This window comes from Apus apus, chromosome 3, assembly GCF_020740795.1.
Source record: "Apus apus isolate bApuApu2 chromosome 3, bApuApu2.pri.cur, whole genome shotgun sequence".
NCBI classification, from domain to species: domain Eukaryota; kingdom Metazoa; phylum Chordata; class Aves; order Apodiformes; family Apodidae; genus Apus; species Apus apus.
In genome coordinates, this window is record NC_067284.1 from 11,155,596 (window position 1) to 11,181,897 (window position 26,302).

Genomic DNA, 26,302 nt, shown 5'->3' on the forward strand with positions numbered 1-26,302 from the left:
TAGCAGTCTCTGGCCTGCTGTGGACATGGTCTTCAATCCTTTTTTTTTTTTTTTTTAAAGAATCTGTTTCGGTTTATTTTCCCATTTCCCTTCAGCGACTTCTACCTGACAGATTTAAGTTGCTTCCCTTTCATTCCCATTCCAGCTGCAAGCACATCTCTTCCTTCTAAGTAAATATGTTTGAAAGCAAGAGAGGAATACAGTTAACATTGCTTTCTGTTGTGGAATTCAGAAAATAAGGAAAAACTTGGAAAAGCACTGTTTTTGCAGAAACTATGGTGTGTTTCAGAAGAAGAGCACAGGCTGCTTCATTTTCAGATCCTGGGTTGAAGCCTGAGAGAAAAGCAGGTGACACCAAGTTTATGTTGACCATCTAAAGGCTAGAGAGGGGAAATCAAATAGATTTCATGTCATTAGTTAGCAGTCTGTAAACAAGGTAGTCCACATCACCGTGCCCAAGGTCAGCCTTTGTGTGTACAAGCCAGAATCTGGGGGCCCTGGGACAGTGTTTGATGTCTCTTGCTGGTTTAAATTGACCTGTCAAGTAGTGTGTTACAAAGCAGTGCCTGGACACACAGGGCAGAGAGGCAATGTTCAGGGCACAAAACCACCTGAAAGGATGTGGTAGATGTTTGCACTGAATTTCGTGTGGCCCGGGCTTGGAGATGCACAGAGCAATGCTAGAGCAAGAGAACACAAGCTCAAAGCAAGACAAGAAGCTGGTTAGTGGCAGGTCCGGTTTCCTGACAAGGTCTGTGACTGTCAGTGCCAGAGGCCACAGCTGTGTTTCTGTGTACATATGTCCTCAGCAAACTGTCTGCGTAAGCAAACTCAGCTCTTGGATGAAAGGAACTTATATCTGATTTATATTTGCTTTATCTCCGAATAATGAAAGAGAACAATTTGAAGATTACAACCATGTTTTAAATATCAAAAGAACCTTTTCAGCCTGTGTCTTTTTCTTGACTGGAGTAACTTTGTTTGTATCTTTGTTAGCCTGCATGCAGAGTAGTCTTGTTCGAGGAGCTGGGTTGTACCAAATGGGGACAGAAATATAAATATTTACTGCCATCTTTTGGACAGTGTGGGTACGACTGCAAAAAAGAAAGGGGGTCAGTGGAGTTATTACTCAGTTGTCATCTCCTTTAGCTTTGTCAACTGATTCTATGACAACCAAACACAGCGGTCCTTAAAAAAACGTAATTTTTTGTATAGTCATGTTAATAGTCAGATGCTACAAGGGAAGCAGGGTTTGCAGGGAGAGGTGCTCACTTTGATTTGAGCAAACTAATAGGTTTGGGGGAAAAAGTGAGCAGACATCTTTGAGCACATGCACTATTCTCCAGGTTTTGAGACAGTGTATGTTTGTTGCTCCCAGCTATCAGGAGCTTTGTGTTTTGCTTTAATGCATAATCAGTAGAGCTGGAGAAATTATTGAAATTCCTGAAGCCAAAACCTGGAGCTACTGTTTCATCATCTACAATCAAAACCTGATGGCAGTTCCTGGCTCAAAGGAAAAATGTTTTACTGCAAGTACTGAGGTTTTAGACTGTTTGGGGGCTTTTTTCAAGGAATGCAGCTCAGGTGCTTGCTCTTCAATATACAAAAATATTAGCATGTTAGCAAATACTGGATTATTTCAAAATGCATATACTTTAGCAAGGTAGGATATGTTGCACACATATGTCACACTCCTCTGACCCTTTTTTATATGATGTACTGCTCAGCTGAAGTGCTGATTAGATGGCCTTTCCTAATTGTGATACGGTATTTTCCATCTGTTTGTCGTTTCAGATTGCATTTTTAACCTCACACCCAATCCAACTTTCAGTCCCTGCAGGCTGTGCAGACACAGGTTTCCTGCTGTGGTAATAGCTCATTCTTGTAAACTATTTTGAAATTAATAGCAGCAAGGTACTTCAGTGTTTCCAAAAGGCCGTGACTCTTACTGGATGGAGCCTTCTTTTAATGCAAGGAGAACTCTTACTAGACCATTTTAGAAAGGTGAAATTTTTACCTGGGATTTATCTATAATGCTGATTTCAGTGCAATTATAATCTGATCCTTACCAGCTGGACCTCCACAGTGTACCACAAGTGAATGTTAAAAACTTGCTCAATGTGAAACTTGTTGTGTTGTTTGTTTAGGAGGCGGCAGCACTGACAGTTACCCTTCCTGTCACTGTTGTTCGGCTTGCATTCAGCAAGCAAAGTATGACTCTTTGCTCTCATCTTATATTTGTTTGTTTTAGGTGAAACTTCCTTTTCCTGTTGATCAAATCACAGATCTTCCAAGGAATGATTTCCAGATGATGATAAAGATGCACAAGCTAACCTCAGAGCAGCTCGAGTTCATCCACGACGTCCGCCGGCGCAGCAAGAACCGAATCGCAGCTCAGCGCTGCCGCAAGAGGAAACTGGACTGTATTCAAAACCTGGAGTGTGAAATCCGCAAGTTGGTGAGTCCTGTGCTCTCACCCTCACACTGCAGCTTGCAGGGCACCCACAGCTATTCCTGCCCAGCTGGTTCAGTCCGTTTGTACATAAATAAGCAGAGCCACCAGTGTGAAAATTTAATAGATAAAAATGCGTTTGTGTGTGTATATGTAATATATATGGAAAACACAAAATTCCAGTGGAATGAGGCCTAGATATATCTTCATTTTGAGATCTCAAGAGCAGATTTTTGAGTGAGTTGGAAGACGACAGAAGCTTGTATCACAGTTCCCATCTTGCAGTTCAGCTTGCCCCCAGTATGTCCAGTGTATCCACAAAAGCATTTCCTCATCCAAGCCCCATTTCCATGCCTAACTACCATAACAATCTGTTGATCAGGGACTCATGTAGTGCTCAAAGGAGACAGATATAGAGAGATCTTCAGAGGTTGTCTGGTCCAAACAGTGGTGTGGCAGGGCCAGCTTTATCTCTGCATAGAGATTTTATTTGTTTGAGGCTTTTTTAAGGCAGCTCAACATTTTCAGGAATTTCAGCTCACTATGCCTGTTCTTCAGCTCTTTTTTTCACTGAGCAAATGGCAGAAATGGCAAGGGAAGTGAAAAGGAATGTGAATATCCAGACTAGTGGGCATCCCTTGGTGTAGGTCAGTAAGATTGCAAGGTCGTGTTCCTCTTCCTGCTGTCTTCCCTGTAACACTCCCATGGTGTGCCATGGACTGAAGCACCCTCCATGATTCAAGGGCCATCTAACACAAAACGCCTGTTCCCACTTCACAGTGCACTGGCCTTCATCCTATGCAGCGGGTTCAGATAGCAACTGTTGGTTTACCCCAAACCTCCTTGACATGTGTCTCTGGTAGTAGTCTACTGCAGAGAGGAGAGCAAAGCATGCCTTGCTCACTGGCCAGAGCACATCTGGGGATGGGTCTCCTGTGTGCCAAGGTGTCAGTGTATAGTGCTACCACATTTTAGTCTAAGGAAGTGAGGTGACTGGAGCAAGGCTAAATGGCTGCTTAGTAAATTCCTCTCTGTTTCAGTTATGGTATAGACACCTCAGGTGCAATTTGAGTGTCTAAACACAGTTGTCTACAATATAGACATCTGTGCTGGAGCTCATTTTCCTGTTTTCCTTTATAGTCAGTGAAGGGAAGTAGATACCTGACAAGTCTTATTTGTCTCATCCTGCAGCAGAGGAGGTGACATACAGTCCAGCCGTGCCTGTTCCTCTCCATTGCTAAACAAGAGCACCTGGAGAGCCATGTCAAATGTAGATAGCTATAGGCACCTTCTCTGAAAAAACTCCTCTCCTTAATGACAGTGCCCCTGTGGTCTGAGGGCCCTGCTCCTCTTCACTTGCCATCCCTTGCCCATAGAGAAAGCAATCTGGTGCACAGCAAAAAAAAAAAGGGCTTGAGACAAGCATCATGGAGGAAGACGTCTACAGGGTGTCACTCAGCAGAAGTAATGCAACACTGGAACTTCAAAATGAGTTAGCACCTCTTCATCTGTTTAAAACTCCTAAAAGCTTTATGACACGTCAAAAATAATGCAGTAGTCCCAGTTCAGCTGTTAGGAGAAGTGTGGGTGTGCAGCATGCAGGACTGGACAGTGTAGTTGCATTACACAGCAGTTTTAGGAGTCCAACATTAAACCCAGCCTTTGAATATCCAAGGGTCTGAGAGCTAAATTAATTCATTCACATAGATAAAACAAAAGGAGCTGAAGTTGATTTCCTTCCTCTGTGTACCCAGCTTCCACTAAAATTGAAGGTTATTTGGAGTCTTTGATTTAAATGTCCGTATGTGGAGTCTTTGATTTAAATGTCCATGTGTACATTTAAAACATGCTCAGTTGTAGGTTGAACTTAGTGGGTCTGGGGAACGGGGCTCTTGTTCTTGTCATAATATGTTGCATGTTGAAAGTGGCCTTTAGTGTCAGCTTTATTGTGCTTCATTCTCTGCACAAGCTGTAGCAAACGTAGTGTGAAAGAGGCAGGGATCTGCTGGAAGAAGCTGAGGTAACGTCATCTCAGAAGCAGCAGAAAGCCGCATGACTTTGGGTTACTCACTTGCTGCCTGAGCCTGTCTGCTTCCCGTCTGTAACTGGGAGGTGACACTGACCCCACAAGCTGGTTGGGAGACTTAAATCATCAAGGCTTGCGAAGCCTTCATCTGCCTTGCTACTGAAGCCCCGGGGGGAAAAAAAGAAACAAAAATCAAAACATTGTTCAGAATAGTGCTCCACTATGCAAAACAAACAAAATATCAAAGATAAACAAAATAGTGAGAAACTGCTTCCTTCACTGAGCATAATCCACAGCTTGTATCAGAAGTAGAGTGGCCAGCAGGACTGGGGAAGTAATTGTACCCCTGTACTTGGCACTGGTGAGGATGCATCTTGAATGCTGTGTTCGGTTTTGGGCCCCCCCACTAAAGGAAGGACATTGAGGTGTGGAGGATTTTAAAAATGTGTAGATGTGGTGCTTAATGACATGATTTAGGGATGGACTTGAGAGTGCTAGGCTAACGGTTGGACTTGATGATCTTAAAGGTCTTTGCCAACCTAAAGTATGATTCTGTGGAATCTGGTGCATCATTCTGAAAAAGGGGGTTCATAAAAAAGACAGTCACTAGATGCGCAAGAGTATAAAGCAGCAGAATTAAAATCATGCAACTTTAACTTTGCCTCAGTCCCTCCCCCATATGCATGCATTCCAAACACGTAGTCTTCTTCAAGATCATCTTTTTTACTCTTAGGAGAACCAGCAGTGCAACTCCAGTTCACACAATACATGGTAACTGGAAATTCCTTTGTCATCTTCTGCCCACTTTGTGATCAGTAATTTACAATCTCCTTATGTATGTAATGGTACTAGGGTTTAAAGGTTTTTCACTCAGCTGCATCTTTTTTATGAAAGACCCCTTTTCCCCCTGCACTTCATGCCTGTAAGTCACCCATCTTCCTGGCACAGATGGTTTCACAGCAGACAGTGAGTGAAATGGTTGTATCCTCTGAGTTTGATAGGTAATTTTTTTTGCCTGCTTTCCCTCACTCATCCATCCACCCACTCACGTTCCCTTTTTTTCCCTGCAAACTCACAACATACTCTCTTCCATAATTCATTATCTCAAGATGTACTGAAGCATCTGTTTATTTTTTTATTATTTTTATGCTTTCTTGATAGATATATAAATATTTTAGCAGTTGGTTCTTTTCATGTGCACTGCTCTCTTTCTCATTCACACAGCTGTATGCTTCCAGTGCAGGCTTTGGACCCAGGGCAATACTATCAGCTGTCAACAACCACCCATAGCTGGATTGTCTGAGTTGTGGAGTTTTCACACCTCAGATGCCAATGCATCTTTGGTTTAGCAGTATTACTAGGTGAGGTACATGGCTGTGCTGCTTTTGGGGCCAGCTCAGCTCTGAAAATAGCTCTGATATTCTACAGAATCTCATCTATACCTTTGAGTTGTATGCTTACCTTCCCGGGAGAGAAAGCGATGCAGCAAAACTGTCCCCATCGGTCTGCACTGAATCAAACACTGATTTTTAGAGGTGTAACCCCAAGCTGGGTCTGGATCCGTGCCCAACCCCCCCAGTCTGCCTCCTGAGCATGGGGAGGACAGTGCTCACCCTGCAGGGGCTGGCTGGCCAGGTAGGATCTAAGCTGGAGATAACTCCCACTGCAGCATGTCACACAGAACTCTACACTAGCTGGGGCTGGGCACCTCATCAGTGCTTTGTTGGTTGCAGAACAACCTGAGCTCCTTTTCCCAGTTATTTTAATCTTGCATGAAAAAATAAGTCCTACCAAGCTCTCTCACTCTCTCTCCTCACTGGTACTGTCCTGCCTCTCACCTGGCCCCTCCTAGAGCAGCCCACTGACAGTGAAACTGAAAACACTCGAACTAGGTGTTAGAAGGGGAGGACATGGGGAAGCACAAGAGGCAAAGCCAGAGCAGAACAAAAGGGAAAGGACCTTGACCTTGTTGTACTGAGTATTAAGAAATCCACCATCCTTCGGGGTTTTTACATACAGCTTTGTAAAAATATCTTTATTAGGTCAAACACAAACCTTTAAGCACCAGGATATAAGAAAACAAGCTGTGATGCAGGCCACAGGGAACACATGCAGATCCTCTCCTCTGAATTAGGAAGAAATTATTTAGTGTGAGGGTGGTGAGACACTGGAACAGGTTGCCCAGAGAGGTTGTGGATGCCTCATCCCTGGAAGTGTTCAAGGCCAGGTTGGATGAGGCTTTGAGCAACATAGTCTGGTGGAAGGTGTCCCTGCCCATGCAGAGGGGTTGGAACTAGATGATCTTTAAGGTCACTTCCAATGCTAACCAGTCTATGATTCTATAAATAATGCACCTGTCAGTGGTAACAGAGGTTCAGCTGGCACATGGATCAAAGCGGGTGCACCCAGCTTGACCAACCAACCCAGCAGTTAGAGGATGAACTGAGCTTCTGCAACATACCCTCACCTCAGGAACTAAGCCCTGTTTTCATGGTGTTTGGATGGGTAATTACTTCTCTGCATCAAAATGTTTTACTGAGTTTTTTTGTATTGTCCATCAAGCAGGCTTAGTCTATAAAGGGAACTAACAGTCTGCTAGAAATAATTTGTGACTCTGTCCTCTTCCAACTCAAATGTTTTTCTCCAGATGTTTCCCAAACTGCAGTCCTCCAAACACAGACCTCATGGTGGTCAGATACCTGATATCTTTGTGACTTCTCCTCTGCCCTTATAAAAATAACTGTGACATGGTGTTCTTCTTGGGTACCGCTGTTTGCATGCCTGGAGTGTGCATGGAGGGTGGCTCTTCATCAACCTGAGATGCCTTTTCTCTTTCAGGTGTGTGAGAAAGAGAAATTGCTCTCAGAAAGGAACCAACTGAAAGCAAGCATGGGGGAATTGTTAGACAACTTCTCTTGTCTTTCCCAAGAAGTGTGTAGAGACATGCAGAGCCCAGAACAGATCCAAGCTCTCCACCGATACTGCCCCGTTCTTAGACCCATGGATCTACAGCCAGCCACCACCATCAGCCCCTCCCCAGCTGGCATGGAGCAGAGCCTGGTGACCTCCCAGTGCGTCGGGGAGAGCATGCAGTGCTGCTCAGAGCAAAGCTCAGTGCAACTGGGAGCACCCTGGCTGCCCAACAACATCTCAGAAAATTGTTCGGCTGGCGGGGGGTTGGATGGAGCCGACACAGGTACTTACCCTGAGAGGGAGCTCCCACCAGAGCAGAGCAGCCAAACGGTCACGGTAGACTTCTGTCAGGAAATGACTGATAAATGTACAACAGATGAACAACCTCGGAAAGATTACACCTAGTGACTTGTATCCTTAACGTTACACCTGGTCAGGTGTTCTTCAGTCAGCCAGTGGCAGTGTTCATTTGTTGTCTAGAAGAACGTATTTGGTGCACACTACAGTGGTCTTAGCAGCAATACTGTTTTTAAGTATTCCCTCCTCTCTACAAGCAGGAGTTCTCTTCACAATGGTGCTATCCCTTGCTCAGGCAGGGAACGAAGCAGTGGCAACACTGTCTGTTTTTATATGTTGATTTCAATCTTAACAGGGATGGACATAACACCTCTGAGGACCCAACCGCAGCTTTTTTCTCAGTGGCCCATGTCACAAAACCCTAACTCAGGAATTTCCTCTGAATGTTCAATTTTTCATTGAAGACAGCTTCTTTACACATCAAAGTTTTATAGCTAAACTGTACATATTATATATAATATATATAAAATATATATATCCATATGCAAAAGTCCCTGCATGCCTCAATTTTTCTCATCCTACAAACTGGAAGCTTTCATTTCTATTGTATAAACAAGTTCCAACATTCCTTTTTGTCTTCGATGCTAGAACTAGTTTGGTAACTTGTTACACGATAATTTTTTTTTCTTGGTTCACAGTTCAGCAATATAATTCGATTTGTACTTATTTATAAAATTTTAATGTTGGAAACTTATTTGAGATTTTATTATAGACAATTTTTTTGGCACAGCCATTTTGTGCCACTTGAGCAATGTGGAGTTATTTTATTTTCTTGCAGATACTGTACAGTAACGGTCAACTTTGCCACTTGCACTGAGTTTCTGGTCAAACCTCTTTTCATAAATGAAGTCGTGACTTCAGTATAACTTGAGTATATGGTTTTCTTTGCTTTATGGCTTAAAGAAAGTAGAAAAGTTTTAGCTAATAGACAAACACTCAGGAGCTCATTATGTAGTAAAAACGGTCTTGCCAAATACTGAATTCACTATACAATTTGTAAAGAGAATCTGCTTGAATTATTTTTATATTCAGACTTCTTTCTGTTTCACAAACCAAGTTTAAGTGCTGTTAATGATGCTTTTGGATTCTTATAGGGGAAAGTATATTTCACTCTTTAGAGAAAAAAGTATTTGACAACTGGATCAGTTCATCGTACGTTCCACGAAGTAAAGCAAATGGAGATCACATCAATACACTTGTGGGGGGGGCTATTTCTCCATCCCCACTCTGTATCCTTTACTCATGGAAGCAACTGTGGCTCTGGCAGCTGGCCAGAGCCTCACCTCATCTGTCCTCAGACGTTACCTGTTTTCCTCACCAGACCTGAGTTGCAGAGCTGGGTCTGGTGAAGTCAGTGATCCTGCCTGGTTAGGCAGAGCTGCAGGATCAGATCCCTAGTTGTTGACTTTGGTTTCCTTTACAGAAGTCAAGTTAGCACCCAATTTGGTCGCTTACCCATCAAATTCTTGTGTTCCAGGATCGATCCTCTCGTTCTGCAGCATTGCCCTCAGCAAACTGCAGCTAAAAGTGTGCTGTCTCGAAGGAGACTACTCAGTGAATTGGCTTAGTTGTAACTGCATTGGATTTGTATCTGAAGCAATGTTGACTCATGGTATGACTGTGTGAGACAGCAACTTTCCAAGCATAACATCTGTATGTACAGTGTAGACAGAAAAACGTCCTCCTAATGCTTCTTTAATTATTATTATTATTATTAATTATTATTATTATTATTATTATAAGTGTACTGAGTCTTTTTTTTGTGGTTCTTTGCCCTACGTGTGCCAGGTTGCGTGGCTTTATTGATGACAACTGTCATGTGCTTTACTGGCTGATATTGTTTGTTCTCACTGAAAAAAAAAAAAAAAAAAGACCAGCTGTTCACACCTATTTAAAAAAAAAAGTGGAGGGAAGCAGCTTCTCAGAAGCACTAAGTGATAATGTGGTCTTCTGTGTTAACGTTTACACTAGAGGTGTGCACTGGTGCTTTTTTGAGGCATTCAGTAGATCAGCATCTTGACTCTGGAGGAGGAATCAGCTCCCTCTCTCCACTTCTTCCATCTTCAGACTGTGCTCATGGACCGTCACCCACTCGCCACAAAGTCTTGCTTTTACCCTCTTCACCCAAACTATTGTAGCCAAGCTACCGAGGAGGAAATGCATATAGCATGTGCCATGTTTGTTGAAAATACTTTTTTTCCCCGCATGTACAAAGAAGAACTAGTATATAATGTAGGAGAATATTTATGTTTAAGTATTAATCATTACTGTACAAAATCCTTACCTTTAAATGTTCAAAAGTATACAAATGCCATAAACTCCTAGTTCACACAGTTGAAAAAGGGGGAGGAGTTGTCCTTTCTTTTTAAAAGAGCTTAACCTAAAAATAAGTGAACCCCCTCCCAGCCATCTTTTGCAGGTAACTGGCTGAGAAGGTCTTTGGCAGGGGGGGGAAGATTTGATTTTCCTTTGAATTTGTTGACGTTGCAAAGCAGTTCTGTGCTTCGCAGAGAAGTTTTGTTTCTATGAGACCATGGTGAAAGCTAGAATTGAAAACTAAATGTGAATCACATTATAGAGTCATAGCTACTTGGGGAGGGCTGGGGGCGGGTGGGAGGGAAGGGTCAACTGACACAGTATTTTAAAGATGTTTTTCTGTTGCCTTTTTTATTTTTAAGTGACCTCCTATATATATGAATAGATAGAATGTTTTATGAGTATAAAACCAAGTTTAACTTGCTTCCTGACATGAAGATTTACTCTACTAACAACTCATGTGCAACTGGTACTCTTGACCTCATTCCAACGGTTTAAAAAACCCACCCACAAAATCCAATGCGCTGCAGCTCTTAGGTTTGACCTGGCTTCATACTGGTGCTGGGTCTCTTAATTTCCTCTACCTTGGGAACTGATACTTAAAACCACTGCTCAAATAAGTGTCTCTTCCTCAACCTTTCTCTTGTCTCTCTCTCTTTCCCTCTCCCGTGAGATCTTCTGGATGTTTGATTTCATTCTTTCCCATTAGAAGTAGCTGATTTTGTGGCATTGCTTCCTATATTTACATGTATCATGGTTTTTCAGTGGGGTTTTTTTGGTGGTGGTGGTGGTTGTTTTCTGTTTCTGTTTTGTTTTGAGGTTTTTTTCCTATTCAAACCACGTGGCTCTCAAAGCTGATACTGGGCTAACAGTAAAGGAAGACATTGGGAGAACTAGTTTCAGACCTGGACATCAGCTGACAAGCTGACATGCCCAACCATTTGCCACAAGAGGTCAAAACAACTGGCCACAAGGATACCATTGGAAAGAAAAACAAACAAACAAACAAAAACCCGAGAAAAAAACTGACTGTAGTATTTATGAATTTTAAGAGTTTGGCCAGTGGTCACTATGATATTAAGCAAGAATCTCTTTATTTTTGTCAAAGAGGACACATGCAGCATCAATCCTGTTGGGCGTTGCTTGGGCATGGCGTGGTGAGACCGCATCTCCCACTGGGCACTGCTCCACTCTAGTGGGCATGCAAGTCCTTGAAGCTTTGTCCAGTCTCTATCTAGTCCTCCTTTTCCTTTGCTATTGCTATACTTGTATCGCCAGGAAGCCTCATTTCCTTTAGGCTTGTTATGCTTTGTCAGGTGAGTACTACAGTATATAATGTGTTTGTTTCTCTGCGTTCTCTGGGGGTGCCTTGAACACAATTAAAGCTTATTGCAAGCTGATTCTGGAACAAAAAGATAGTAAAAAAAATAAATAAGGAAAATTAAAAAAAAAAAAACTGAGAGAAAACAAAACAGAAAACAAGCAAAACAAAAGCTAAAATGTTGGCTGTGTTATCAGTAGATCCCAGTATTTATATCACAGACTTCCTAACGTGACGACTCAGGCGTCAGAGTTTGATGCTGCAGTATAAAACTATTATTTTATATATTGTACAAGTAATTTATTAAATGTCTTTCTAAGGGTATATGCTGCTTTTAAGATGCACTATATTTTTGGATCTAATCCTTGTATTATTTTTTTTTTCCCAAGGAAGTAAAATGTGCTGCAAAGGCAAGCCACAGTGATTAGTATGCTAACTGCTACTTCTCTTTAAAAAGGAGAGTGGGAACTAGATACATAACTTCGCTAAATGGTTTAACTGCTGCCAGATAAATGATTAATGCTGATAGTGTGGTCGTTAATCTGGAGTCCAACACTTCATCAAGTCTGTGTTCTAAAGAGCGCTTGAATAGAAGTTAAAATGCCTAGATAAACAGTTAGTTTTTTTTTTTTAATATGTAACTTTATGATTGCCTAACAAGTAAAACAAATCTGCATGCTGGAATCATGATAGTCCTGTAATAAAATGAAACCTGATCCACCAGGAGAAAGCACAGTGAAGCACTGCAATTCCAGAATCAACACCACATCCTCCCTTGTGTCTTTTAAAAATGTGGTTACAAGAGGGAGAGGGGTCAGTTTTCAGAACAGAAGACCTGTTGTGAATTTTGCAGTGAGATGAAGTGAACATTTGCCAGGTTTACACACGTTCAAAGTTTGCTCTGCTTCATGGCCTCCACTATTGCAACAAGGAACGCTGCTTTCACCTTTTTTTTTTCCCTGATTCAAGATGCATTTGGAGGTGCCTCCGGGTGGATGTTGTAGCCCATGGTTGCAACATTTTAAGAGTCTCTATTTTAGGGCTGCCTAGAGAAGGTTTAGCTCAGTATGAGCAGCAGAGCTGGTGGCCTTGCCTAAGAAGGGGATCTGCTAAGTATGGAGCAGTTTATTTTTATCAGAAGCGAGGTGAAACTAAAACTATTAACATAAAGAACTTATGCTCTCTTTCCGGCTAGAAATTTTCTCAACAGATTTTGACTTTGGTTCAGTTTTGTCCCTGCCAACACAGTGCAAGTTAATTTTACATCTGTATATATAATATGTGTATGTATGTATACATACATCTATAATTCTAGTCACGAGTGTGTGTTTGTGTATTTTCCTGTTTATAATACATATTTGTATATTTATAATACTCCCAGGAGTATTTAATGACTCAGGCATCAGATCTGATGCTGTAGAATACAATATATGTGTATATGCATATGTTAAAATACTGTGTGTATATTTAAAAGATCTATTGTTGGTGGTCTGTAGAATAATTTTTCCCTTTACTCTCAAAATTGTAATGGCATGACTTGGAAAGACTCAAGTGTACAGTATTTTCCTACACTCCACCAAGATAGATATTATTTATATCAAAGTCAAATATTGATTTGCATTTTAAGGTATTACACAGATAGTGTTGCCATTTTTGCAAATAAAATGGCTTTTTGGCAGGAAGGAATACTAAAAATACCTTTTTCTAAGGTCATTATGCCAACCAAATGACAGCTAAAAAGCCAGTGAGATGAATTCTGTTCCTGTACAAATTTTAGTGAGTGTGGGCAGGACCCTTCCCATAGGTGAAAGTCACATGCAGTTCATGCAGTGCCCCTGGTGTCCCTTTTGGCTAATTAACAGCATGCAGAAAGAAACTAGCATCCTAAAATAGAAATGGCAACTGGCAGTGTTTGATTTCATTGATTGCTTAGAAGCAGGGACGGTCCCAGGCTACACACACACAGGACCGCTGCGCTGCGGGGGGAGCTGGGCCAGGGGCTGCGATCGCCAGCTGGGCTGGCCCTGCGAGCAGAGGAGCCCACCCTGGGGACATGGGCACAGGAGGGAGCAGCTGCCCCACGCCAGGGGTTGTGGCTGGGATCCCCCCTGCCCAGGCTGGTGTTCCCGTGCCTTTCTGATGCACCCGAGCGAAAGGCGCGTGGTCTCAGTCCTGCTCTCAGCGCTGCCTTTGCTCTCCCTGGAGGTGTCTGGATCCCGCAGGCCGGCAGGAGTGGTACTAAACACTTTGGTGATATTCGATGCGTGGTTGTTTACTCCTAGTTCCAAGCATCACCTTTGATTTCAAGGGTGGGGATGCCCTAAGAGTTTGTTCCAGAACCAGTTGGTTACAAGTGCACCTCTTCTATATGCCTTACAAACTTCAGAGGCCATATTCAAAACAGGGTTTTATCAGCGTATGCAAGGGGGTGCAACCCCTCTTCTCTTCCTCCCCAGGTCAAACAGTATGGACAGTTTTCACACATATCTACCTGTATAACCCTCTGTACCTCTCATAACTGGTCAATGACTGTAACAGGTTACATCAGGTGTTTTTTCTACATACTTTTTACACAAATTCTATGCGATTAATGTAACTTAATTCAATGCATCATTTTATTGTACTAGTTCTTAAGCTTGTCTTTTTTTTTTTTTCTAGGTGACTGTGGTTTCTTGTGATTTTTATTGTATAAATAAATGAGGTGGCTGTTGATGCTTACTCTCTGTTACTAAGAATTTTTACCTTTTTGGAAGAAAGCATTGCTATGAACTAATGAATTTAAAACGTCATTTACTCATTGTAAATACAGTATTGTGCAAAAAACAAAAATGAAAAAAAAAAACCCAACCCTTTTCATTCATTTGAATTGCTAGTGTTAACTGAATTTTGTCTAGACACCATTTCTGTTGATGAAATAAAGACATATCATTATGTATTGTAAATTGACTCATCTTGACTCTGATGTCGCTGTTGCGGTGCTCAGGTAATGCCTGGGTTGTAGGTGAAATTCGGAAGAGCAGTTTGGATGTGCTTGAATCTCTGGACTGGTAAAGAGACCTCCACTCCTGTGGTCCCTCTGCTAATTCACTAGTTGCCTTTGATCCAGGGATCCAGTTATCTTTGATCTGCTGCAGGAACAGCTGAGGGTATTTCATTGCAAAGATGAAATAAGTTGTTCTGGAAGATCAAACAAGCTGTATCTGTACCCATTCCCCTGGTGCTTGACTTAAGGCAAATCTTCTAAGTCTTTGCCTTCTAAAGTGTCAGTGTACATGTTAGGAGGTAAGGGCAGAGGTTGGGGGCTATTTCCCTTTTACAGCAAATCTGTGAGGAATTGAGAGAGGTTTCTGTAGAAAGCAAATATAGCTGAAAAATCTTTGTGTAACCCAAATACCATAGTGTTCCTTTCTGAAGGAGGAACTTGTGCCATGGACTATGTGTCACATACACTGAAGAGCCAGAAAGGAAAAAATAATTATAACAGCCTTAGATGCTATTGCCACAAGCAGGGCACAGGATCTAGCAGGGGCTGTTTGCTCTCTGGGACTCCCAAATGCATGGCTCCTTGGGTTGGATTCAACCTCAGTGCCTGCTCAGCAGCTTGACAGGAGACTTGGGAAGGGAACAGTGGCATGACCAGTTGTCCTACTCTGCTCCATACACTTGCTGGGATGCTGCTGTGGGGAGTAGGGAGGAAGGCAAGCTGCTAGAGGGAGGTTCCCAGACTTTTTATCACCAGACAGAAAACCCTAGATGGCATGTCCTTGGCCACCATCCTTGGGGATACAAACTGCATCCTCCTCACATCTGCAGCAGTGAAAGTTGCCTGTGATTTTTCAATTTTAAAATTCTCGTGGAAGTAAATCAAAATGTTACTTTCCAGAGTTCCTCAGTTTTCTGAATCTTCCTGTTGAGCATATATGAAGAAAGCTTCCCACCCCCTCAAATCTGTCAGAAGATGTCACATCCATCAGCTCCACACATAGCCTGGCAGCAGAGAATGTACTTTAGCAAAGCTGTTCTGCATCCCTGATCAGTTGTTGCTGGCACTTAATGGCCACCATCCCAAGTATTTCCTTTTTGTGTCTTAAAATACTAAACAAATGCACAGGCAAACCGTCAATGAGTTTGTAGTGAGGCAGAATATGGATGTCAATCGTGCAGTAGAACAAAACTGCTGTAATCTCAAGCCATCTTTATGCTTGCCTCTTTTTTCCTGTTCCCCTGCTTTCTGCTGGCCTTGCCTTAGAGTACTCCAGTCACAGAGGAGTGTTATGCCTTGGGAAACCAGTATAGCTAACAAGCTGGTTCCAGCCATCACTTGCCATTGAGGTGATATCAAATGTGAGCTATGATAAGCTTGACAGACAAAAGCAGCCAAAAGTGTGTGGCCAAAAACAGGGTCAGTGACAATCAGAGGAAGGTGCTTTATTTTCCAGATACACAAGTGGAAGGACTACTTTCTAGGGCCACGTACAACCCAGAAATCCAACCTTCCACAGCTAGTCTGTCCTAGCAAACTGAAAATGAGCTCTTTTTGGCTTTGTTTGCCTTTCCATTTGTCTATATGAACTAATGAGACAGTGAAGGGAATAAGATTTTCATGACCCTGAGGTGACACCTTGCAGATCTTCTTCAACAGCAAACTGCAGAAAAGCACAGAAGCTTTGCACCTAAAATATGTCACCCAATTTTACTTATTTTCCATTTTGAGGCTGGAAATATTAGCTATGAGGAGGCTACATTAGCATGGAAAGTCTTATCAGAGCTTGAGGACAGCATTAGCACAGGCAGACAAGCAGCAGCTTATTCTTCAGCTGTTTTTTGGTTTTTTTTATCCCTCTTAAATTTTCTGTCCCTTCAGATTTCTTGAGTGTTTCTTCCATCTTTTATTCATCAGCTGCTGAAGCCTGGGGAGATAGAGGCCACGTAACCTTCCAGGTTACTTTCAAATCAAACTAACCCTTTCTTGTCAGTTCCTTGGGCCTTTCCACTACCTTGAATGTCTATGGATCAGGCTGGATTTTGATATGAACACTACTAGCATGCACAACAAGTTGTACATCCCAAAATGTTCTCCCAAAGACACAAGACTGTTTCTGCAGTGGCAGCACATGCTGACCAGATCTGGCTTAATCTACCTCAGAAAAATCTGCAGCTGTGCAATGAGCTACCCATTAACTCCAGCTATCAGAGTAGGGTGCCATGAGGATGGGTGTCAAATGGAGGAGTAAAACTAAGTGTTTGCTTTCTTAAACTGTATTATTAATTTAGCATTATAGTGGCAGGAGAGGGGAGCGTAGCAACAGAGAATCTGCTTTGTATCTCTGCTGAAGGTGGTTTGTGCTCAATCCCTTAGTTTACTTCTTCTCCTCAGAATGTCATTACTTTTTCATGATAGATGATAGTTCTAGGAGCATGCTCTGAAAGATAACAAGAGAAAGAAAGGATGAAGCAGAATTACCTTAAAGGTGAAAAATGTTATTGTAGTAATTAACCCAGGTTCCAACACATACATAATTGGGAAGATGGAGATCTTAGAGTTTAGCTGACAACATACTTACCTTGAAGGGCTTTGTTCAGTGCTAAAGGGAGGGTGGGGAGAGGGGAAGCCCCTTGCTTTTAAACAAAAAAGAACACTTCAATCCCTGAAGTAATTTGCTTGAAATCAGGGGATGCATCCTACAGGCCTTGCTTTACATGTTGAGGGCTTTTGTAATTTTTTTTTCTTTAAAACCATACAAAAGTGTACCCAGTTGGGTGAGTTCCACTTTCTAAAATCCAGCTTATCCATTTGTTGCTGCACAGATCCTCAGAGAGGTTCATTAGTTATCAGCCACTGCTGACCCCCCAAGTTCATCTGTGTTTGTGCAACTGGTGAATGGTTACCTTTGGGTGACCAAGTAGCTTTTGCAGGATAATTGGTACAGTGGCTGTCATCCCCACAAGCTTCTCCTGAGTGCTCCAGGGCAGAATAAATTACAACTCCCGTGGAATTTAAATGAAAAAATATTTACATTAAAAAAAATAATTAAGAGGTGTTTGCACAGAAAACCCTGTACAAAACCAGTGGTAGTTACCAGCAAGAGTGAATGTGGATACCTCTAAGGATTCTCAAACATCTAGAGGAGCATAAGGTTTTACCAGTCTTTTACCCCACCTGTAGAATTTTCTGGTGGAGCTCAGCTGTCTAAATAACTCCTCTGTGGTTATCAGGTTTGTTATTTCAATGTACATTCCCTCTTATCAAACTGTCCCCAGCCCCAAGAGTGGGTGAGCAGCTAGTTAAATGAGTGGATATTTATTCCTGAAGTGTTGCTGAAGGGGTGAGTAAACATGCTTTATTCTGGAGGAGACTGCAAGCATTCAGGCTGAATAGCCACTTTCATGTCCCGCTCACCATGGAGTAATTTCCCACTGGGTAAAAGGCTCAAAGCTTAATGGAGACTTGAGAAGTAGAAAAAAAAATTGTTCAGCACAGAGGAATAAAAAAGCCATGCAGTGAGGGAAACTGGACCCAGTGAATTGTAAAATTTCCCCAGCATTGGCAGAGCCAGGATTTCAGCCCCAGAGACTTTCTTTTCTGCAAATGACTAAAATCAGCAGCCCTATCTCAGTCTGTTTCTGTGAGCTGAGAATATCAACTTTACCAGCTGCTTCATTATCAGCTTTATTCCCCCTCATTGAACATGAGGAGGGGGCTTTGCTTTTAAAGATACATTGATTGCTTTGTAGCTAAAAACATATATTTAAAGAAGCATCACTCTGAAAGCACAGGGCTCTCTGGAGGAGAGGGGTGGGCTGAAGAATAAGGAATGGATGTGAGAGTGAGGAAAAAACTCAGCACTTCTCAAAATCTTAACTTACGTGCCTAAAAGGCCTAATTCTCTCTGAAAACCTTGATTGAGTAATTTTTGTTTCCCAGGAAAGCAGTTCAACTAAAATATTGCTAAGAATATCATAAATCACTTCCAATTTTTTGTGATTCCAGGAACTTATCTTGAGTCAATGAAGAAACAAGACCATGGATGATACCAAGTCTCCCACTCTCCTTGGTATGTCCTTGGGTACTCTAGCAAGAGGACTAGCACAGTAACTCTCTCAGTGCAGGTTTAGGGTTGGAGTGCAAAGCTGATAACCTAGTTCCAAGTCTTAAAGATGGTGCCTTTGTGAGAAGAGTTGCCAGTCTAGTATAAATGCTCCCAATCCCAGTTACGCAAATTAAAACTCACAGGCTTTGGAGCACACCTTTGGATCCTTTTGAAAACTATTTTATATACACCAAAAAGAACTGATGCTGGACATGCTCAGGTAGTATTCAGCTAGAGTCCTCTGCTTTAGACACAGCTAGGAAAAAACTTCCAATGCAGCTAGTGATGAAATATCACACAGGCCCCAGCTTTTGTAGAAATGTCTGTGTTCAGTTGTTGAATCATGGTTACACTGTGCCACCCTGAAGATGCAATGTCAGGCTGTGGCCATGCTCAGCTTAGCTTCCTGATGTTCTACACTCATTCCTTTGTAGAAAATGGCCAAGGAGGAAGACTGCTTGATTCTGGCAAAGGGTGACTTTGAATGTAAAGCTCTTTCCTTCTCCAATTGTTCAGCTGGAGTGCTCAGATCTCTTATTTCCATCTCCCAAGAGATAAAAAGAAAGTTATTTGATATAACAATGGCTTCACACAGTCTTGCACATGTGAGGCAGTGAGACAATACCCCTCAGGGCAATGCTCAGAGAGCTGGGGGCCTGTTATATTGCTGTATTTCCTGGCCATGCCTCTTTTCAAGAGAGCAGAGATTGTATTTGTACTAGTTATATACTAGTTGTCATTTGTGACTGCAGTTATGCTAAATTCAGCTCAGCTCTTTTCACTGACCTGTGTGTGAAAAGCAGCCATTTAAGGCCTGCTTGCCCAAGGGAGCCTGGCACCCTAGGGCCATGGGAAAGGTGGCCCTTTTCTCCATATCCACATCTCCCCTTAAATAGAAATTAAATTGTGGCAGGAGATGCAAAAGTTGGGGCAGAACAGTATGTGAACCCACCATACCTCTTAGAAGATAAGATACCATACAGTCTCTTAAGATGTATTCTCTAAGTGAGCCTTGGAAATGATTAGCTTGGAGACAGTTATCAGGGAACAAATTGTTCACTATCACTTCAAAGCTTGCTGACTGCATTCCTCAGTACCAAGGTTCTGGGGGCTTGCAGATAGCCCCTTTTCAGTTGTGCACAGATGCTGAATTCCTGTCAATGTAGAGCTTTGTAAAATTATTTATCCCAGGTCTCACTGAATAGAGATCAGCTCACCCATCTAGTGGGTGATGCTCTCGTCATTGCATTTAGATGGACCGCAATTAGTTGGAAACTACCCCCACATCATGCAGGGACTCTTTCCTCCTGTGCATTGTTGTGTGCTTTCCTTGATGCAATGAAGGTCCAGTTTTGGTGGTCTCTATTCAGAACTTAATAGACCTAATGTTTGACCAACAGTGGCTGAAGGAAAATACCTTTTTCCCAATGGATCAAAGTCTCTTGGGAAGCCTTGAGCCTGATAAGTTTTTTCAAGATTTCTGCCTCTCTCATGTTTACTTCCCAGTCTGAATAATGAATAGCTTCAGACAATGCAATGACCAAGAAACTGAACAGAGTATGAAGAGCGAGTAGTTTGGGTGTAAAACTAAACAGTTGGAGTGTAAATATTTTTTCAAGGTTTTATGCCACAGTTGGACATGAATGAAATGTGGTTCTTTACCTCCACCAATTCCAAATGAGGAAGTTTTAAAGAGCCTTGTTAGTCTGCATTGTGGCCAAATACAGCTGGTCTGTACAAATCCTACCAATGGGAAGGACATTTCTTCTTTTATATATATGGTTGGTCTGGTTTGAACTGAAGACTGAAAAGTTGAGGAATCATCATGCCAAAGATGCATTTTATATTCAGTATCCTATGGAGCTGTTTCATAGAGCTTTTCAATGAAGGACTGAATGCATTATCTTTTTAATGTTCCAAACTAATCCTTCCTCCAAAGAGGAAGTCTTAAGAAAAATTTCTTGTTCTGTTTGAAGGATGCAGTTTTGTACTTCCTTGGAAAAAAAATCACTTAATTGTGACCTGGCCAACAACTATACACCACCTAGTCTTCATCAAGAGGGTGCAATATGTTATGACAGGTAACTTTTACAACATGTACTTGTCCCTAATAATCCATTATCTGTTAGAGGCTCAAGTTTGGTGTGGAAATAGCATTGGTAATATTGCTCAAAAAATCTCCTCACTGGATAAAGGCCAATCACAACTGTACTATTAGATCTGTTGGGTGTCTTCAAAGCCATGACTCACAGGATGCTGTGGACTTGTGTGCAGACTCTTGCAGTATGAGGTGGACTGAGTAGCTCTGAGATTTTTCTTTCAGCTGAAAAAGCTGTGATGGTTGTGGGCAGTTGCAGTGGTCCTGCTGTCTTAGCCCAGAAGAGAGGTATGTGTTTGATTGGAGGTTGCTAGAACGGTTGTTGAGGTGTAGGAAGTTGTATTTGCAATGTTGAGTTGACACTCCTCTCTGATTCAGCTGCAGACAAATTCTGGCAGAATGGTATGGATGGAAAGGAAGACATTTGAACCAGCATGGAACTGAAGATTTTCAGTTTGGGAAAGCTATCAAAGAAAACTGGAGAACAGTGTCAGTTCCACTGTGGTTTTGCTCCATTTGGCTATCCAGCTTAGGATAGTAAGACCCAGATTAGAACAGGCAGTATTTTGGCTGTTCAGAAAATGTTTGTGCATGTGGATTCACTGTTATGTTAAAAAGTATGTGTCCTTTGTCTGCATTACTGTTGCAGGTTACTATTGATCAGACATAGCACTAGGTAATGTGTGCTTCCATTGGAATTACTTTAATACCATTGCCTTTTCCCTTTTAAGTACTTTTTAAAGTACTTTTTTTTCCTTTTTTTTAGATAAGATCACTACATTTTAATGCTCCTGTCACATGTGTAAATCTAATTATATATTTTTTTCTTTTATCAAAACATTATTCTATTATTATTGTCTCCTGGAAGTTGATTTCTACAATTGGAAGTCAATTAGAATAAGGTAGATTTAGGTGGGATATTAGGAAGTTCTTTACAATAAGGGTGGTGAAACACTGGATTGTTGCCCAGAGAGGTGGTGGAGGCGCCATCCCTGAAAACATTCAAAGTCAGGCTTGACCAGATGCTCTCAACAACCTGATCTAGTTAAAAAGGTCCCTGTGCAAGGCAGAGGGGGCTGGACTAGAAGACCTTTAAAGGTCCCCTCCAAACCCACACATTCTATGATTCTATTAATTTAAAACAAGTCAAAGCAATGCTGAGTGCCTTCCACAACCACAATTAAGTAGTGAATATAGGAACTGGGAAAAATCAGATCAGAAGAATATACAAAATGTCGTGCTTTAATTAATTTAAAGATTCAACACTTTTATGATGCTCCAGCATATTTGTGTTTTCAAACTGGTGTTAATAAAATGCTGTGGCAATGCTAGCAGTAAAGTGCACTTGCCAAAATCTTGATTCATTTGTATATAGAATCATCTTTACATGAAAATATCCTGTGCTGTAAGCAGGAAGCAACGGGTAGCATCCCTGCATGAGCCAAGTTTTAAATTGCTAGTACCAGTCCCACACATCAGGATCCCCAGAAGAGTGTTACTTCCAAAGGTAAGGACATTGCTTTGCAACCTGCAAGATCTCCCCTGGTAGATAGTATCATTGCCATTAAACAGTAAAAGCTGCCAGGCAACTTCTGTGAGTTCTCAACAGGGTCCTACCAAAATGCTGCCTTGCTTAATACCTTTTTTTGCACTTCACCTCTTGAAAGAGCCTTCCCATCTGAGTGTCAAAGATTGACAGGCTGGGCTCCAGGCCCTCTCCCTCTAGTAGAAGTGGAAAGTGGTTAAATTGCATCTAAGTGACAATTTAACATGGCTGATGCTGACTATATATTGTAGAAACACCAGCTCCATGAAAACTGGAACCCACCAGCAGGTTTTGGATGAGCAATGTGCAAGACTGCTTAATGCTTTCTGCTTCTTACCACAACAGATTTGAAGGCTTTTTGTTTGTTTTGTATTTAGGAAAAGTACTTATTTTTAGGAAGAGTGAGGAAAAATCTGGACAGATTTGGTAACTTTGAGTATCATGTGAAGTAATCTTCTGTTTATTACATGCCCTTTAAAAAGGTGTTAGGGGCTTGCTCCCAGAAACATTTGTAAAGGAGCTTTTTTTTTGTTCTCAGAGGACAAATCCTGTAATCTGAGGCAATCAGAATTAAAGTTACTTTTTAAAAAAAACCTAAACAACCTTATTGGATCTTGAATGCAAGCACTGTATCTTATCAACACTGGCTGTCAGGAAGCTGAGAGTGTGTGGCCAAAGAGCAGGAACAGCTGCTAAACATGCAGTCCTGTAGTTCTTTGCTCCGGCACCGCGGTTATTTGGTGTTTTATATGTAGATTTATTCATCGAGCAATTATTCAACCGGGTGGCTGCCTCTGGGAGGAACCCCCTGAAGCCGAGAGGAGTTGAGTCATTGAACTCAACGCCCTTCTCTTTCTGACAGCGTCGAACAGGCTGGAGCTGAGCAAGTTTCCCCTGGGACCGTCCCCGTTGAGCCGGCGGCGACGACGGCGTGAAGAAACCGAGATTCGGTGCCTTTAGGGATCCGCAGGACTCATTTAACTTCCTAGAGGCGTTTGGGCTTTGGCCGCAGCCAGGGACCAAGCGCGGGGCTGGGCTCGGCCCGGGAGGGGGCGAGGCGAAGGGGGGATGCCGCTCGCCCCCTCCCCGCCGGGGCCGGGACAGGCAGCCGGGGGCTCCCGCCCCGCCCGGAACCCCCCGCCGCCCCCTCCCGTGGGCACCCCCGGGGGCCGCGGGGCGCTACTTGCCATGGACACCCGGCGTCCGGTGGCGGCGGCCGGCGGCGGGCTGCTGGGCGGGCTGCCCTCCCGGCGGTGCTTCCCCTCCGAACCGGAGCCGGAGGAGCCGGAGCCGGAACCGCCGAGCGAGTCGGTGCTGTCGCTGTCGCTGCCCCCCCGGCTCCCGCTGAGGACGCGGGAGAGGAAGCTGGACTTGCGGGTGCCGGGGCAGTGCCCGCTGTCCGGGGACTCGCCGCGCTCCTCGCCCAGATCTCGGCAGATGCTCACCCGGCTGTGCTTGCGGGGCGCCCGCCGCGCCGCCCCCGCCGCTCCTCCCGCCGCCCGCGGAGCCTCCTCGCTGCTGGTGGAGGGCGCGGGCCGCTGTCCCTGGTGCTGCGCCGCGCTGTGCCGGCGGCGGGGCGGGGGCGGCCCGCACGGCTCCCCGCGCTGCTGCGGGCCCGCCGGCCCGGCCGGAGCGGCGGCGGCAGCGGGAGCCTGGGGAGCCCGGGGAGCCTGGGGAGCCTGGGGAGCCTGGGGAGCCGGAGGCGGCGGCGGCGGCGGCGGCGGGGAGGGGGCGGCCGGGCGGGCCGGGGGCAGCACCGAGCTCTTCTTGGAGTTGTAGATGCTGATCTCCTCCTCGGCGGGGCTCACCGGCCAGCGCGGCCAGCCGTACAGGCCCTTCTGGATCTTCTTGAGGCCCAGGTGGGCGATTTCTAGGATGTTGAGGAACAGGGAGACCGCGGCGATGCTATTCATGAAAACCATAAAGATGGTCTTCTCTGTGGGTCGGGACACAAAACAATCCACCGTGTTAGGGCAAGGGGGCCGAGTGCATTTGTAAAGGGGGGACATGTGAAACCCGTATAAAAGATACTGACCTATCATAAAGCCCACTTCGACCACCGACCGGGTCAGGATATGCAGGACGTAGGTGCGCAGCAGGGACCCTCTCAGGGGTGCTTTATGCACTTTTTTCTGTTCCTCCAGCTTACGCAGTTCCCTCTCCACTCTCTTGTGCTCCTCAGGCATGGGCTCCAGGTCTTCCAGCTGAGCCCTCAGGTGGGCTTTCCTCCTCTGTCGCTCTTTCTCCAGAGCCCTCAACCTGTAGAGCGCATGGCCCATGTAAACTAGTGAGGGAGAAGAGACAAATATGATCTGCAGCACCCAGTATCTGATCAACGAGATGGGGAAGGCTTTGTCATAGCAGACGTTGCTGCAGCCAGGTTGCTCCGTGTTGCAGATGAACTCGGACTGCTCGTCATCCCAGACATCTTCGGCAGCCACTCCCAGCACCAGCATCCGGAATATGAACAGGAGTGTGAGCCAGATTTTGCCAACTATGGTGGAGTGGATGTGCACTTCCTCAAGGATGCTGCCCAGCAGGTTCCAGTCCCCCATGGTCAGTTCATACCTGAAATACAAAGCATTATGCCGCTTTCATATAAAATTTGATTTATTTTGGAAATGGCCCTTTTTAGCATTATTTTTTAATAATAATGATCTTTCATATACATTTTTCTGATAGGAGAGCTCTTACAAGTTCGTAATTATTTGCTCCTTACATGAAGGCAGACTTCATGATTACTGGTGAAAGATGCAAATGTGAGATTATTTTAAGCCTAAGAGACTGATTTCAGCTGTAAGTCACAGTACTTCTTAACTGCCTACAATTTTATACTATTTTCTTCCCAGTAGGAAGGAAGACAATTTTTTCTCACTTTGCAAAACCTTTGCCAACTGCAGTTTAATTCCACACCTACTCCATTCCACTGTCTGTGGCTTTGCCATGGTTTTGGGTGAAAAAACAACTAGAATAATAAATCATACTCATGGCTTTCACTTATTTGATAACATTTTGAGAACTATCCTATAACTGTAACTGAAAAATGTTTCATTTTGTACCCCAAGGTAGCAGCATTATTAGTGCCAGCCACGCAATATTTTCCCATCTACCAGGGTTACAATCTGCAAGTTTCTCCCTTGAATTCCTAAAAAAACAAGTACATAGCTTATTTACATATAGCTGTACATGTAAATAGTCTCAGTTCTAGGATAATGTTAAATTAAGAGGAATTCTAGGATTTATATCTTTTATTAATTTCAGGTCTTACTGAATCACCAATACTTTGTCTTAATTATAGATTTCAACATATGATATAAATAAGACAGGGTTTACATAACAGAATGATGTGGAGGTTTTTAGCTGTGAGTGTGAGATGACCTTTGTAACTACCTCTTTTCCCCAAAGCATTTTGATTCATCAGCAAGTTTGTCCAGGTTCTGATTCCAGATTCTTGTTTTCCAAGCTGCTTCTCTGGAAACTGTTCAGGAGCTTCAGGTAATGTGGGAACTTGAAATGGAAGTTATTTGTGTGTTTACTTGTGAATGCACAGCACGTTAGGTGTTGTGTCCCCAGAATTTTTATTGCTAACATGGTAATAAAAAGTTGAAAGCAATTGGGATCATTTCTACCTTAGGTTTTAACACTTGAATATATTTTTTTTAATGCTACTTCTATTTTCAAAACTTCCCGAATTCTACTAAACCACAACCTTTAGTAAACTGCTATTTCTAAGCTTTTTTGAGAGTGGCTGGTTGAAGTACCTAAAACCTTACATGGAGTTAATTGGTAGCACAGCTGGGTGATACCAACATCATCAATATAGCTTGGTTATGGTTTATGATATGATCCCATGTAATAGGATTGTGCTCGGAGGCTGCATTTATCCACACTGCAAGTAAAGATTTTCAATTGTAACCAGCAGTGCAGTCATTCTCTGCACAGGCATTCTACAGACTCTATTATTGCATTTTCTAAGATTTGTTTTTTCTCTGCCAATTTGGATTTTCCCTTTTGACATGGGGAACTGGTTGAGGGAACCCAGCCAGCTGAGCAATTTCTAAGGTGCTGTGATACACCTGGAGTATCTTCGTTCCCCACTTTCCCCTCCTTGCATATAATTGAAATGAGATACATGAAAAAAACAGCAAGAATTATTGTAGTCTTGTTTACTCATCTCTAAAG

General features: G+C 43.1%; 2 protein-coding genes across 4 annotated transcripts in view; one reads left to right on the forward strand and one right to left on the reverse strand.

Annotated features, from left to right (window-relative positions):
• The window catches only part of BACH2 (BTB domain and CNC homolog 2), a 185,980-nt gene extending 175,635 nt beyond the window's left edge, over positions 1–10,345 (forward strand). For all 3 annotated transcript variants that reach the window (XM_051616290.1, XM_051616291.1, XM_051616292.1), the window contains exons 7-8: positions 2,252–2,458; positions 7,317–10,345. In XM_051616290.1, coding sequence (XP_051472250.1) covers positions 2,252–2,458; positions 7,317–7,796 — 687 coding nt within the window. In that variant the 3' untranslated portion in view covers positions 7,797–10,345. The remainder of the gene's footprint in view (positions 1–2,251; positions 2,459–7,316) is intronic.
• A 12,752-nt stretch (positions 10,346–23,097) lies between these two features.
• On the reverse strand, positions 23,098–24,675 carry GJA10 (gap junction protein alpha 10). Its single transcript, XM_051613669.1, has 2 exons — positions 23,878–24,675; positions 23,098–23,772 (listed from the first exon to the last, which is right to left on the reverse strand). The coding sequence occupies exons 1-2, from the start codon at positions 24,673–24,675 to the stop codon at positions 23,098–23,100; spliced, it is 1,473 nt and encodes a 490-aa protein (XP_051469629.1).
• Positions 24,676–26,302: the final 1,627 nt, after the last annotated feature.